At 30.6% G+C, this 12,942-nt stretch overlaps 2 protein-coding genes across 2 annotated transcripts in view; one reads left to right on the forward strand and one right to left on the reverse strand.

Moving 5' to 3' along the window:
• The window catches only part of LOC107446516 (UDP-glucose-glycoprotein glucosyltransferase), a 77,218-nt gene extending 75,307 nt beyond the window's left edge, over nt 1-1,911 (forward strand). The window contains exons 40-42 of the mRNA XM_071181108.1: nt 1,001-1,117; nt 1,436-1,589; nt 1,829-1,911. Of these exons, the coding sequence (XP_071037209.1) occupies nt 1,001-1,117; nt 1,436-1,589; nt 1,829-1,848 (291 nt within the window). The 3' untranslated portion in view covers nt 1,849-1,911. The remainder of the gene's footprint in view (nt 1-1,000; nt 1,118-1,435; nt 1,590-1,828) is intronic.
• An 8,722-nt stretch (nt 1,912-10,633) lies between these two features.
• LOC107446521 (protein Wnt-11b-2) overlaps nt 10,634-12,942 on the reverse strand; it is a 68,034-nt gene continuing 65,725 nt past the window's right edge. The window contains exon 5 of the mRNA XM_016061200.4: nt 10,634-11,112. Within this exon, the coding sequence (XP_015916686.1) occupies nt 10,938-11,112 (175 nt within the window). The 3' untranslated portion in view covers nt 10,634-10,937. The remainder of the gene's footprint in view (nt 11,113-12,942) is intronic.

The raw sequence follows: 12,942 nt of genomic DNA on the forward strand, positions 1-12,942 counted from the left end.
AATTCTTGGATGATTGAGGATTTTTTTTTTAATCCTGATACTTTTTTTTTATGGAATTCAGCCAAGAAGCATAAGTGCTTATGTACAAGTTCTATAAATTTAAATTGTCTAAAAATATATTTAAAAGTGCAATAATCTTGAAAACTACAAATTGTAATGTATTTAAAAATACTGAATTAAATGAACATAATTTTTGTATTTTAAAGTTGATTCTTTTTTCTAAAAGAGTACTGAAATTTCTTTGAAAAAATACCAAAATTTGTATATTTTATTCTACATAACATTTTTTAAATTATTTGAATGCAGTGCCAAAATTTAAAGTTTATTATTATGATGATAATTAAATGTATTGAATAATAAGGCTTGTAGGATTTTTAAAAAATGCTTCCGTGCTTTTTTTCCTTTCATTTAAAGCCCTTAAAGGTGCTTATTTTTTATTGAATTTGGGAAATGGGCTTAGTGCAGTATAAATGGCCAAATTTGTTTTTTGCAAAAAGAGATTTATTCTTTACCCTGGCGATTGTTGAAATTAATTATGAAAAAAGTTGACTAACTGTTTCTATTCATAAGAATCAAATATTTCTTATAATTATCAGAGAGGAATTTTTAAATTCAAAGTTCTTTACTTCTAAAGACTCTGCACTTGATGTATCATATATAAAATTAAATGATAATTAAAAATTTAAAAATAAATAAAAATGAAAGTAGTTTAAAAAATGCTGTTCCTTCTAAGAAATTAAAAAAAAAATAATCACATAATTGATTTCAATGAGCCATGAAGGGATCTATAACTATCCATTTTCCTAAGGGCCTCTAAAAAGCAAATATTAAAGCCCTCACAATATATAGCAATGTTTTTATAGTGTATCATTAATGTATATCATTGTTGTCCAGGAGTTGTACAGCCCCTATTTGTTTAAATTGTAAGCTTAAATCTCTTTTTTTTTTATGGATATTATGGAAATTATGTGATTTTAATAATTGAATCGTGGTCTTGCAGGATTTGCCTAACAACATGATTCATCAAGTGAGCATCGTGTCCTTACCACAGGAATGGCTTTGGTGCGAAACATGGTGCTCTGATGATACCAAAAAATACGCTAAAACGATTGATTTGGTAAGTTTACAGAACTTATTGTAATATTTCTTTAATTTATTTATCCTGTCCTTTTCAGTTATTTTAACTGATTAGTGCCCATGCTTCTTTTTTTGGAACTGCTCTTATAATTAACAATAATTAAAAATTTTCTATGTGTATTAAATTTTGGAAATAAGGTACGTCTAATTTAATCATTTTAGCATTCAATGTATAGGGTTTACTGAATCTTTCATGTATTCCATTATAAACCTGGAAGATTTCTTTGATTCAATATCTAATCTCAGTATAAAATGGCGTCAAATGTAATTTTTTCTTCTTCTCAAACTTCTTTTGCAGTGTAATAATCCAAAAACTAAAGAATCCAAACTTGCTAGTGCCATGCGTATCATTCCCGAATGGAAAGATTATGATACTGAAATTAAAGAATTTCACAAAGAGTATGAGAAAAGCAAAACAATTTCCCAATCAACAAAAGAGGACAAAGACACAGGTCTGTAGTATTTTTTTAATTACTAATTTAAATCTTGAAAAATTATTCGTGCCATTTTTGAGCTACACATAAAAGATAGAGCCTGAAATTAAATTTTACTTTTATATTACAATATTCACAAAGACTTTTTACAAAAAAAAAGTTTTATAAATTAGGTTAATTAAATGCTTTATATTTAATTATTTAAATTATAATTTTTTTGTGTATACTTTTAATAAGTTAAATTTGTTTTATTTCAGATACCCATGATGAGTTATGATGAAGAAATTAAATACGTTATTGTATTTGGTGATATTAGGAACAATAAATTTTTAATAAATTTTATGTGTCTCTTTTATGAATATGATGTCCTTGTGCTGTATAGTTTATTTACACTTAAAAGAAATTTTCTGAAATTCAATAACTATAGTATTTCTTCATTTATAATTTGAAGTAATTTTGCTTTTATTGCATCACTCTCAATATTTTATTTATCAAACTGTTAATGATGCTACCTCCTCAAAAAGTTTGCTTTTTATAATTATCTTGTTATTTTTTATGGGAGGTTTTAGTGATCATTCCTTTTATATGTTTTATTTTTGCATCATACTTAGCTTGTGACACTTTTTTAAATTGATACATTGAGTACATTATTTATATGCTTTTGGTGCAGTATAATTACTCCTGTCTTTTGGGCCATTAATTTCAATGTTTACGCAACGAACTAATAATGCAATTTAAAATATTAGTTTCATCAGTATTATTTTATAATTTCAGAATTTTTCATCAACTTTCGTATAGTTAGTAATATCAGGGTGATATAAATATTAATAGCTAATTTTTAGAAATTGTTTTGTAGTCCTTTGTGTAGCATCGTGAATTTATTTCACGGTAATTTTAAGTCTAATTGTTTGTTTAATGCTTAATTTTTAAATGAATAATTTTCATAAAATTGAATAAATTTATTTTTGGACTATCTCTTTGCTAATATCACACACAAGTCTTTTAATTTTATTTATGCAATATTTTTTGTGCAGATTGTATCAGGATTGATATATTTTTACATTGATTGTTGCATTGTGAACCTTTGAATAATTGTTTATTACTACTCGGCATTTTATGTATAGCTTTTAGTCTTTAATTATTTAGGCTTCACAACAATTTCATATATAATTTTTTTCCTTCTTAGTTTTATTTTATTAATGATTTGCTTTTTAATTTAGTAATGATAGGAAATATTTAGAATAGTTAGATATACAAAATCAAAACTTTCAAAATATTTCTTCATCAATTATTTTTTATTATTTTAAACATATTTTTAAAAAAGCACATAATCGGACTCAATTTTAATTTATATTGCTTTATATCAAAAAAAATTTACAAGTTCATTTGCATACAATTTTTTAAAGAATACTAGCAGTTATTAATATAGCATCAAATTACATTCATGTTTACATTGAACAACCTTTAATAAGCAGTATTTTTTAGCAAGTTCATTTGATGATAATGCTATGATGATTATTATCGTGTAATAGTAAATGATCTGCCAATTCATATCTTATTATAATATTTATTATGCATGTTGATAAACGTGGCATAATATTTCAATTTATTTCTATGTACAAAGGAAAAAAACAACAACAATCTAAGTAAATTTTAATCTAATGATCCTATTTTCATATACTAGGACTTAATGCTTCATGGATGTGACCTCAAATAAGCTAATTGATTGGTGCAGACAATATTTGAAGGTTCAAAATCTGACAGAAAAAAAGTAATTTCTCTGAAAAAGCATATCTTTTTTTCAACAGATTTAGATTTGTTGAAAAACGAAATGTGGAAAGAAATGAAACAAACTGAATAACTTTTAATCTAATGATCATATTTTCACACGCTAGAATTTAATGCTTCATGGGGATGGATCTGAAATATGCTAATTGATTTGTGCAGACAATATTTAAAGGTACATAATCAGATGCAAAAATGTAATTTCTGTGACTAAACATACTTTTTTCCCTACAGATTTGAACCTTTGAAACATGGGGATTTACTGCAATCTGAGAAATGTGTTCCCAATAGATCGATGAGGAGAGCAATCGAAACAGTGAAACTTTTAATGTTAATTAGACTTTTTGGCGTGTTTCGCTATATTTCGAGAATTTTTTAAGGAAATTGAAGAATTTTTACAAAAATTATAAAATTTATTTATCCAACGAGGATTTCATTCAAAAAATTTTTTTTAATTATTATTTATTTTTGAACAGTTGAAAAAATTTAGAATGGAAGGTATAAAAATTTTTACGTCTTTTTAAGGAATATAATTTTAAGTAGCAAAATATAAAGTTTAAACAAAATTGGTCAAATAATTCCTGATGAATCAAATTTTATGTATACTTCTTTTATTTGAGGTCACCTCCGTGAACCATCAAGTTTGTGTCCTACCTAGTATGTGTAAATTTCATTAAAAGTTATTCAGAGTGTATGCTTTTTTCCCTTTTTTGCATTTCTTTATTTTATTTTGCTCACTATTGTTTTGTTATTCTCCCTGAAACTAATGGTCTCCATCAATGTCTAGCAATCTTTACATTATTTTCTCCAAATATTATTTTAATTAATAGAACTCTTTATTGCCATTGTAAGAACATGCATTAAAAAAAGAAATGAACTATATAACAATGCAATTGTACTAACTCTCCTTGTTTTTTAACTACTTCCTACTCGGCCAAAATGACTGGGTGAATTTTCGACTTCTACTTCTCGTGTGCAATATATTTTTGAACTAAGGTTTTCGAAAGTAATGCCTAAAAAATATTAAAACAATTCATTTCATACATCCAGAAGCGTGTTTAGCGATAGTTTATTTTAAACTTGATGTCAGCACTCATCAAACATGTATATTTGTGATTAACCCAAAGATTAAACATGACTACATACATTGCACGCATGTTTAGTTTGATATATTTTTTTGGAATAAAAAATAGCCACTTTTATTACTGTTTTCTTCAAAATTATTAAATATGTTAAAAAGATTTCTTAGTTTCTGTGTTATCTCCTTAACTCCCAAAAAATTCTCAGTGTGTGAAATAAATGTTTCTTTTCTCAGAGAATGTTTGTTAAAAATCAAGAAATATGTGCTGGGCACAAAATGAAAAATTTAACAACTTCATAACTTTTAATTGCATTAGATAAATCTGAAATAAGATGCAATCTCAATGATTAATGATAATTATTCAATTTATCTTAAAAATTGAAATTATCTAAAAATTTAAATTTTTATATTTTTGGTTCATTATTTGGAAAATATTTGAACAAATTGGTTAAAGATTTTGGTTTTTTATTTAAAATTAGATTGTTAAGAATGAGTAAAAAATTGTATACCAAAATATTGAAAATGTTTTTTTTCATTACTAAATTAAATAGAAAATAATACATTAAATGGAATAATTTTTATGTCTTAATTTAATATCTATAATAGTGCGATTCAGTAATAATAACAACTAAATCTTACTATAGATAAAAATCTCATGATGGTGTCATAGTTTTCCATCGTTGTCCATGAATTTTTATTGGCCGGAAAATCATGTGGTGGGATCCAATTTTTCCTCATTCTTTTCCATATTGTTTTGGTTGTAATCATCATAAAATTAAATAAAGTCAGAATGGTATTGTTTTTCTAAAATTATTTTTGTATCTCTAATTTAAAGTTACTCCTATTATTTAAAGTTACTCCTATTATTTCAATTCAGGAGTTTAAAACTAAGATAATTGTTTTTTTGAATGTAATTTCTGTGCTACATTTTAAAATAAGGTTATTTGAAAAGGTGGTCTAATCTTATTAACCATTTTGCAATTAATATTTTTGTGCAAATAACAGTAATATACTATTGTAGAGCCACGATGGCTCAGGGTATAGAGCGTTCGCCTTTCAATGACTAGAATGGGTTTCAAATCCCAGCGATGGCTGATGGATATGAATCCACGTTCGGCTTGCACCGACCACAGTACTGATGTGAAATACCCCAGTGCTGATTGTGCTCCGGAAAAAATCCGGATTTCCGAATTTTTTGCTAACAGTGATCCGAAAGTTTCCGGAGATCGAAGGTCCAGACGTTTCGAAAAATCATTGATCACAGAAGTTTCCGGAAATCAAATTTTGAAAGGCGGAACTTAAAAACACAGTTTATTTTATTCGTTTGTAAGGGAGAGCCAGATACTTTATAACCTTCAGCTACTTTATAAGCAAGCTTATATTCATGATTAATGTTCATTTTTTATCAGTAAATAGTTATTATAATCATAAACTCAAGAAAGAAAGACATATTTGTAAATTTAAATTACTTTTCCAGGTCATAGGTATGTGTAAAATTTCAAATATATTTTAAGTAAACTAAGAAATATTGAGAAAAAGGAAAAAACACTTGTTTTAAATTTTTTTCAATTTAAACATTTTGTTTTTAAACTCAAGAAATTTTCCGGAATTTCGACTTGGGCTCACAATCACCCCTGAATATCCTCAGTGGTAGACGGATCATGGATTACAGTCCCTTTGCCGTCAGGCTAACGGTGGAAGGTTCTCGTGATCTTCCTCTCCATGTAATGCAAACGCGGGTTAATTCCATTAAAAATTGCTCCACGAAGGCAAATTTTCTCCTAATACTTGATCCAGGAGTTCCCTTGTCTTCTTTATTGGGTTCAAAATTACAAGGCTACGGAGTTGAACATTAGTAGTCGTAAACCCAAAAATTGGATCAGTTGTTCAACGACAGTTATAAAAAACAAATACATATATACTGTTATAAATGACAGTTAAAGGGATCTGTTAAATGATTTATACCTTAACGATCAGCTTCATGCACAATAAGATGCAAGCGAAAATAGTATTTAATTAATCCGCCCCCTAGGACTTAATAATGTATCAGATTCTTAAAAAAAATCTATTTAGAAACGAATTATTTTTGGAAAAACTAGTTTTTTTAAATTTTGTGGCAATTTTTTTTTGTTTTTGATATATGTATTTATTTTTTTTATCCGAAAACGTGGATATTTCTTTATCTAAATTGGCAATGCTATAGTCATCTGTATTGTTTTATTTTGTTAGTTTGTTTTAAGTAATAATTTAAGTAAGGTTAAATAGTTAGCAATACTTTAAATATTTGTTTATATTAATTTTGTTAGGTTGTCTTAAGTAATAGTTTAAGTAGTGTTAAATAATTAGTTATATGCTTAGCATTCATTTAGAATAATTATGTATTTTTATAGAAATAAAAACTTAGTTATAAAGTAATTATTTAGATCTATTTTTGAGCCTTCCTAAAATAGCTGTAGTAGTAGTAATTTATTTACGCTCCACGGGAACTGCATGATGGGAAACATCTCTGAGGATGATTACTAAAATTCCGTTTTATTATTTTATTATATATATAATTTGCTAGCCCATCGAACACTTTACAGTGGAGCAGTTTAACGAAAACTTATCCCTCGCACCCTCCTTCTCTTCACAGGCTGTGGAAAATGTCTGTAGAAATTTTAAACAATAAAAGATATATTTGCAAAATCTGATGACTTGGCAAAATAAATGAATGTTGTATAGTTAGATAAGATTAACATAAGATCTGAATGCCTGTAGTTACTTTTTAAATATGCTTACAAATTTTAAACTCAATTTTTTTTATATTTAATTTGCCCAAAATTTGTCATTTTTTTTTTTTTTTAGTTGAATTTTTTTTATTTTTTTGGAGAGTTAATAAATAATTTATTTAAAGTTATTGTTGTAGATGTAATTTGTTAAAATAATCACAGTCAAAGCACCAGAAAGTTTTTACAAGAAGTTCAATCTTAGGAAAAATTAAAAATCCTTATTGAATTTGAAATATCATAATGTTTCAACTCTTAGATTATTTATTATTATTTTTCTAAAATTTAGGTTTAAAATTCAATGTAATGTGCCCCAGTTTTTCAACAAAAATCGCAAATATTAGATCAGTGACTTTAAAAAAATTATTCATTTCTCTTTATTTGCACAAAAACATAAAATTCTTTTAAGGGAAATTCTAAAACAAAAGTTAAAAATCAGTAAATAATGCCCTTTTTGTATTTTGTTAAAATGATTTTATAAAAAAAAAATTTAATAAAAGTTACAACTTTTTTTTGCATTGAATTTATAAGCTGGTATCATGTAAGAAATGTAATTGAAATGGAGGAAAATTTTACACAATTTGGTACTTGCAATTTGAGAAGTTAAGGTATCATGCCTAACAATGTTATTTAAATCAAATTTAATTGGATACCTGTAAGCGACGTCACGAGTGTGTGTTCAAACCTGATTGGATTCTGAATCGACAAATGCCACAATTTATCTATAGTTTGTCTACAGTAAGAACTTCCCTCGCCACAAAGTCAGAGGCCGTCTGTTGTTATAGAAACAAGAATAACTCATTTCTGGGAGGGTAGCTTCTCTTCACTCTAGGGCTAACTCTAGGGATAGTAGAGAAAGATTCCTTTTCTCTCTGGCTGACTCCAGCGAAAACCAGTCTCAGTGACCATAGTCATCGCCATGGGTCAAGAATACGTCAGTCTCAGGTATCCAATTAAGTGCATTTACCTAAAATTACTGGGTCATTATTTTCCATTGAAAAATACATGGCATTCTTTTTTGATATCTGTCACTAAAACTTTTCACTGGGAATTGCACTGAAATTGTTTAAGATTTGGAAACAAAAATAAAGGATTATCATTGACATTTTCTTGATCTACGATTTTTTTTTTTTTTTTTTTTTTTTTTTTTTTTTTTTTTGGATAGTTGCCCTTGCCCTTCCGGTTTATTATATAGCTGGAAGGATTATTATACATTAAGGACTAATCAGGCTTTTAATAACAATATTCAAAATAGTTTAAATGAAAAACGCGTTTTTCCATATTTTTTAACATTTGTTTTTCCCAACTCGTGATGTCATGGCACTAACTATGTTAACAAAATTATTTATTTAATATATCAGTAATTGAAATATGAATAAGAACATCGCATATTTCTATTAGAATTTATGTTCTCATTATAAGTCCGGAAAGTTTTCAAGATGTGTGAGTTCCAACGCATATGTGATTTTGTGCCCACTAATGTCGATATCCACTCTTTTAAATATCCCGATGTCCTAAAGCTATAAAAGTGGCCATGCGTGGGATGAGACTGCCCCCTGGTGGGAAAATGTGGAGTTAGCGTTCTATTTTAAAAACGGAACGAGACAGAGGGGAGAAGTTAAATGTGGAACATTATTAAATTTGCATGAACAGAAATTTCCTTGTGAACATTAACTTTTAGAAAGACGCATAATTTTGTTTCTTAGGCTTTCATACACTATGATTTGAAAAAATGATCTTTGAACGAAGTTGTTACAAGATACCTTTATTTCCGATGCTCTAACTTCGTCTATATATTGTACAATGCAGGGGGAAAAAAACGTTACACTGAATAACTTATGACCTAATGGGCGGATCGATACGTTCTGAGACTCGATCTTTCCCAGAACTAACCTCGAATATGCTAATTAATTAGTACATACGATATTTTAAGATAAGAAATCAGACAAGAAAACAGAATTGTATCGAATGAATCTGCTTTTTTTCCCAGACGGATTACGACTTCTAATCTTCAAAGTATAGGGAGTCTGGGAAAAATAGTCCCAATAGTTGGTTCGAAGAGCGGTTTAAAGTATGGGACTCCTATATGTTTAATTTATTTTTTGCAAATTTCTCCATATCTCTAGAACTTTTTAAGCGAATGGAAAAACTTTCGCAAACAATTATAAAATTCGTTTAGCCAAAGAAAATTTCATGCAATAAATGACTTTTAGTAAATATTTGTTATTCTTTTTGTAATTTTATTTAATTATAGTCGAAATTTTTTTGTCTCCGTGTTCTTTAAAATTCGGTTTCGCTCAATTTTTTTATTTTGCCATTTAAAATTACATTCTTTAAAAAGATCTGAAAAATTGTATACCTTGCAATTCAAAATTTGCCGACCAGGTGGCCGAGTGGTTAGCGTGCTTGACTGCGCAGCCGATGGTTGCGGTTTCGAATCCCGCTCATGGCTTGGATGTTTCTTTCTCTCTCTATTTGTTCTATGTCCTTTCTTCTGTGTGAATGTAACAGCCCTATAAACGGGTTTGTGGTTGTATGACGTGGACGGCGCTACTCCACCGCCGTGGCTTAGCCATAGGTGTTCACTGGGTAATGATGAGAGAGTAGCAATTCTGGCATTTCAGAGGCCAATGGGAAATAGACCCAAATGCCCGCCATTAACCAAAAAAAACCCCCAAAATTTTCCCTACTATTAGTAAATAAAAAAATGAATATTTACTGAAAGTTATTTTTTCGCATGGAATTATCTTTAGATAAACGAATTATATAATTGTGAGCAAAATTTTTTCGATGCGCTTAAAAAAGTTCTCAAGATATGATGACCGAACTATTGGGACCCTATTTTCGAAACTGCGGTAACCCTCTATATTATGGAGGTCAGAAATCTAATTCTATCGAAAAAGATGCATGTTTATTCAGAGAAAATGGGATTTTGCGTCTGATTTCGTAACTTAAAATATCGTCTGCTTCAATTAATTGGCATATTTGAGATCACCCCTTCGAACCATTAAGATTGAGTCCAAAACGTGAAGACCTGATCATTAGATCGAAAATTAATTTCAGTGATTTTTTAAATTTTTTTTTATTGTACATAGAAAATAAAGTTATCTTGTGATAACTTTTATTTCTACAATTTTTTTTGTCAAGTCGTGTAATATATTACTAACAAACAAATATGCAAGTTATATATACATTTTTTAAAGTATGAATGTCCACAAGGTGTCTATTTGTAGTAAATCAATACTGCTCTATAAATTTGTAATTCATTCCCCCCTATCTCGTACCGTTTTCAAGTTAGTAACGCTAACTGCGCACTTTTCACCAGATAAGCTATCAAATTTTGTGGCGCTTAGCCACTATATTATTACTTGACAAGACACAATTTTTATGACTATTGCTTCAGCCATTTGAGTGTTAAGAAGGATGCGGACTTGAATGGGCACTCTGTATTTTCTTTAGAGGAAAAAAAAATATTTCTCTCCTTTCTATGAATTATTTACAATGTTTGACATTTCGTTTCAGTCAAATTTCAAGTAATGTGCTACTGGTGAAAAATCTGATGACACTAGAGTTGTAGAAGTTCTCTTAGTCAATACTTTGTGCTGTGTTGTAACCGGGCCAAAGTAAAAACTTCACTTGAACCAAATCTCTTGCTTGAGGCTCTCTTGATCCAATCTGAAGAGCATCGATTGCGATCAATCTTTCACTTCTTAGAAGTAGGAAAAAGTTGTGGATCTAGTTACACTCCTGTGCCTGTTTCCAAGTCCTGCAAACTTCACATTTTACATAACAACACCAGTAATATTTGCATTTACATCGACTGTAGGTTTCCAATGTGAAGATGTTATAACCACGACCGCAGCACATTGAATCGCAGCTGTCCGTACCAGTTGATGTACTATTGCACAACCTACACACAAAATTAAAAATTAGTAAATATATATGTAATACAGAAATTATAAATACTTTTGTATTAATAACATTAAAACTCTTTCGTTTCCATAAAATGTCTTTGGTAAAGAATAGGTGTAGAAATTCCATTTTGGGACTTCAAGGCTGAAAACATACCATTGAATTATAATTAGATTTATATTTCAAAGCAGGAGTTATTTTTAGAATCTTGTCCGTCTTTCACTTCCATATTAGGAAGCATTAAATGATTATCGATGGTGCGTAGAGTTACAAACTATGCAGTGACTGAGCCTTTTCACCTCCAAGTCTGCGAGTATTTATTGCGAGAGCGATGGTTTTCGCATGTCACTTGCTGAATAAGGTATTCCATAAAAGGGCTGCCGGAACCATCCGGAGTTTTGTCCACACCCCCTCCCTTGTGGAGTGGGGATGTGAACTGTTATAACCACCAGCCTACCTTAAAATAAACCTTTTTATAACTTATTATGGCATACGACTGAATTATTAAAGCTGAATACAACAATGATAACAGGGATCTAGCCCTGTTATTATATAGTATATATATATACAGGTATAGGACAAAATAATAGGAACACCTGTGAAAGAATGGAGTCGTTCTCGACCGTCCAATAAGCGGCGGGCACGTGTCGCAAGAATGTGTGCCACCTAGTGGTGATGAAAGGGAAGGTATGTGTCTAGCATTTGGCAGTGTGAGATTTGCATGAGAAATATCTGTTTCTAGTAAAACGAGATTATGTCCGACCTCTCTGACCTTAAAAGAGGCACGATAATCGGAGCTCGCCTGGCTGGAGCGTCCGTGTCCAGAACAGCGAACCTTGTAGGTGTTTCAAGGACCACTGTATCAAGGACTCTGTCGGCTTACACAAAGTTGGGTAAGGTGGCTTCGGCGAGGCACAACAGCGGCAGGAAGTCGAAGTTGTCAGACCGTGATAGACTGGTGTTGAAGAGGATAGTCGCTCGAAAACGCAAGACTACATTCCCGGTGATAACATCCGAGACGAATACCTACCTTCAGAACCATGTATCCATGAAAACTATTCAACGGGAGTTGCATGCTGCTAACATTCATGGCAGAGTAGCTATTCCAAAACCGTTAGTTTCAGCGCGGAATGCTTTGAAGAGACTACAGTGGTGCCAAGACCACCTATAATGGACACAACTGCAATGGGAACAAGTCATCTGGTCTGATAAATCCTCTTTTACACTATTCCAGCCCACCGGACGTGTGTTCGTGTGGCGAACGCCGACAGAAACATTTCATGTTGACTGCTTGGTTCCAACCGTGAAACATGGAGGTGGTTCGGTGATGGTGTGGGGTGCTATATCTGCCCGTGGATTGGGGCCTCTCGTTGTCTTGCAGGGGGTGGTCAAAGGGGACCATTAAAGAAGCATTCTTGCAGATCATCTTCACCCTATGCTTCATACACTCTTTCCGGGAGAACGTCCTGTGTTCCGAGATGACAGCGCCTCTGTTCACGCGTCTCACTGTGTTCAAACATGGTTAAATGAGCATAATGATGATGTGGACCATCTAACGTGGTGTCCTCAGTCCCCTGATCTCAATATCATTGAGCCGTTGTGGGGTTTTTTGTAGAAAAAAGTTCGTGCTTGGTTTCCTCCTCCACGCACACTCTCTGAACTCGAGACAGCCCTGCAAGAGGAATGGCTGCAAATTCCAATGAACTTTGTTCAAGACCTTTATTTGTCAATCCCACGTCGAATGCAAGCTGTCATTCAGGCCAAAGGTGGCCCAACTCCTTATTAATAAAATATTTTCATTTTTTCACAGGTGTTCCTATTATTTTGT

This window comes from Parasteatoda tepidariorum, chromosome 5 (assembly GCF_043381705.1).
Source record: "Parasteatoda tepidariorum isolate YZ-2023 chromosome 5, CAS_Ptep_4.0, whole genome shotgun sequence".
Classification (NCBI taxonomy): domain Eukaryota; kingdom Metazoa; phylum Arthropoda; class Arachnida; order Araneae; family Theridiidae; genus Parasteatoda; species Parasteatoda tepidariorum.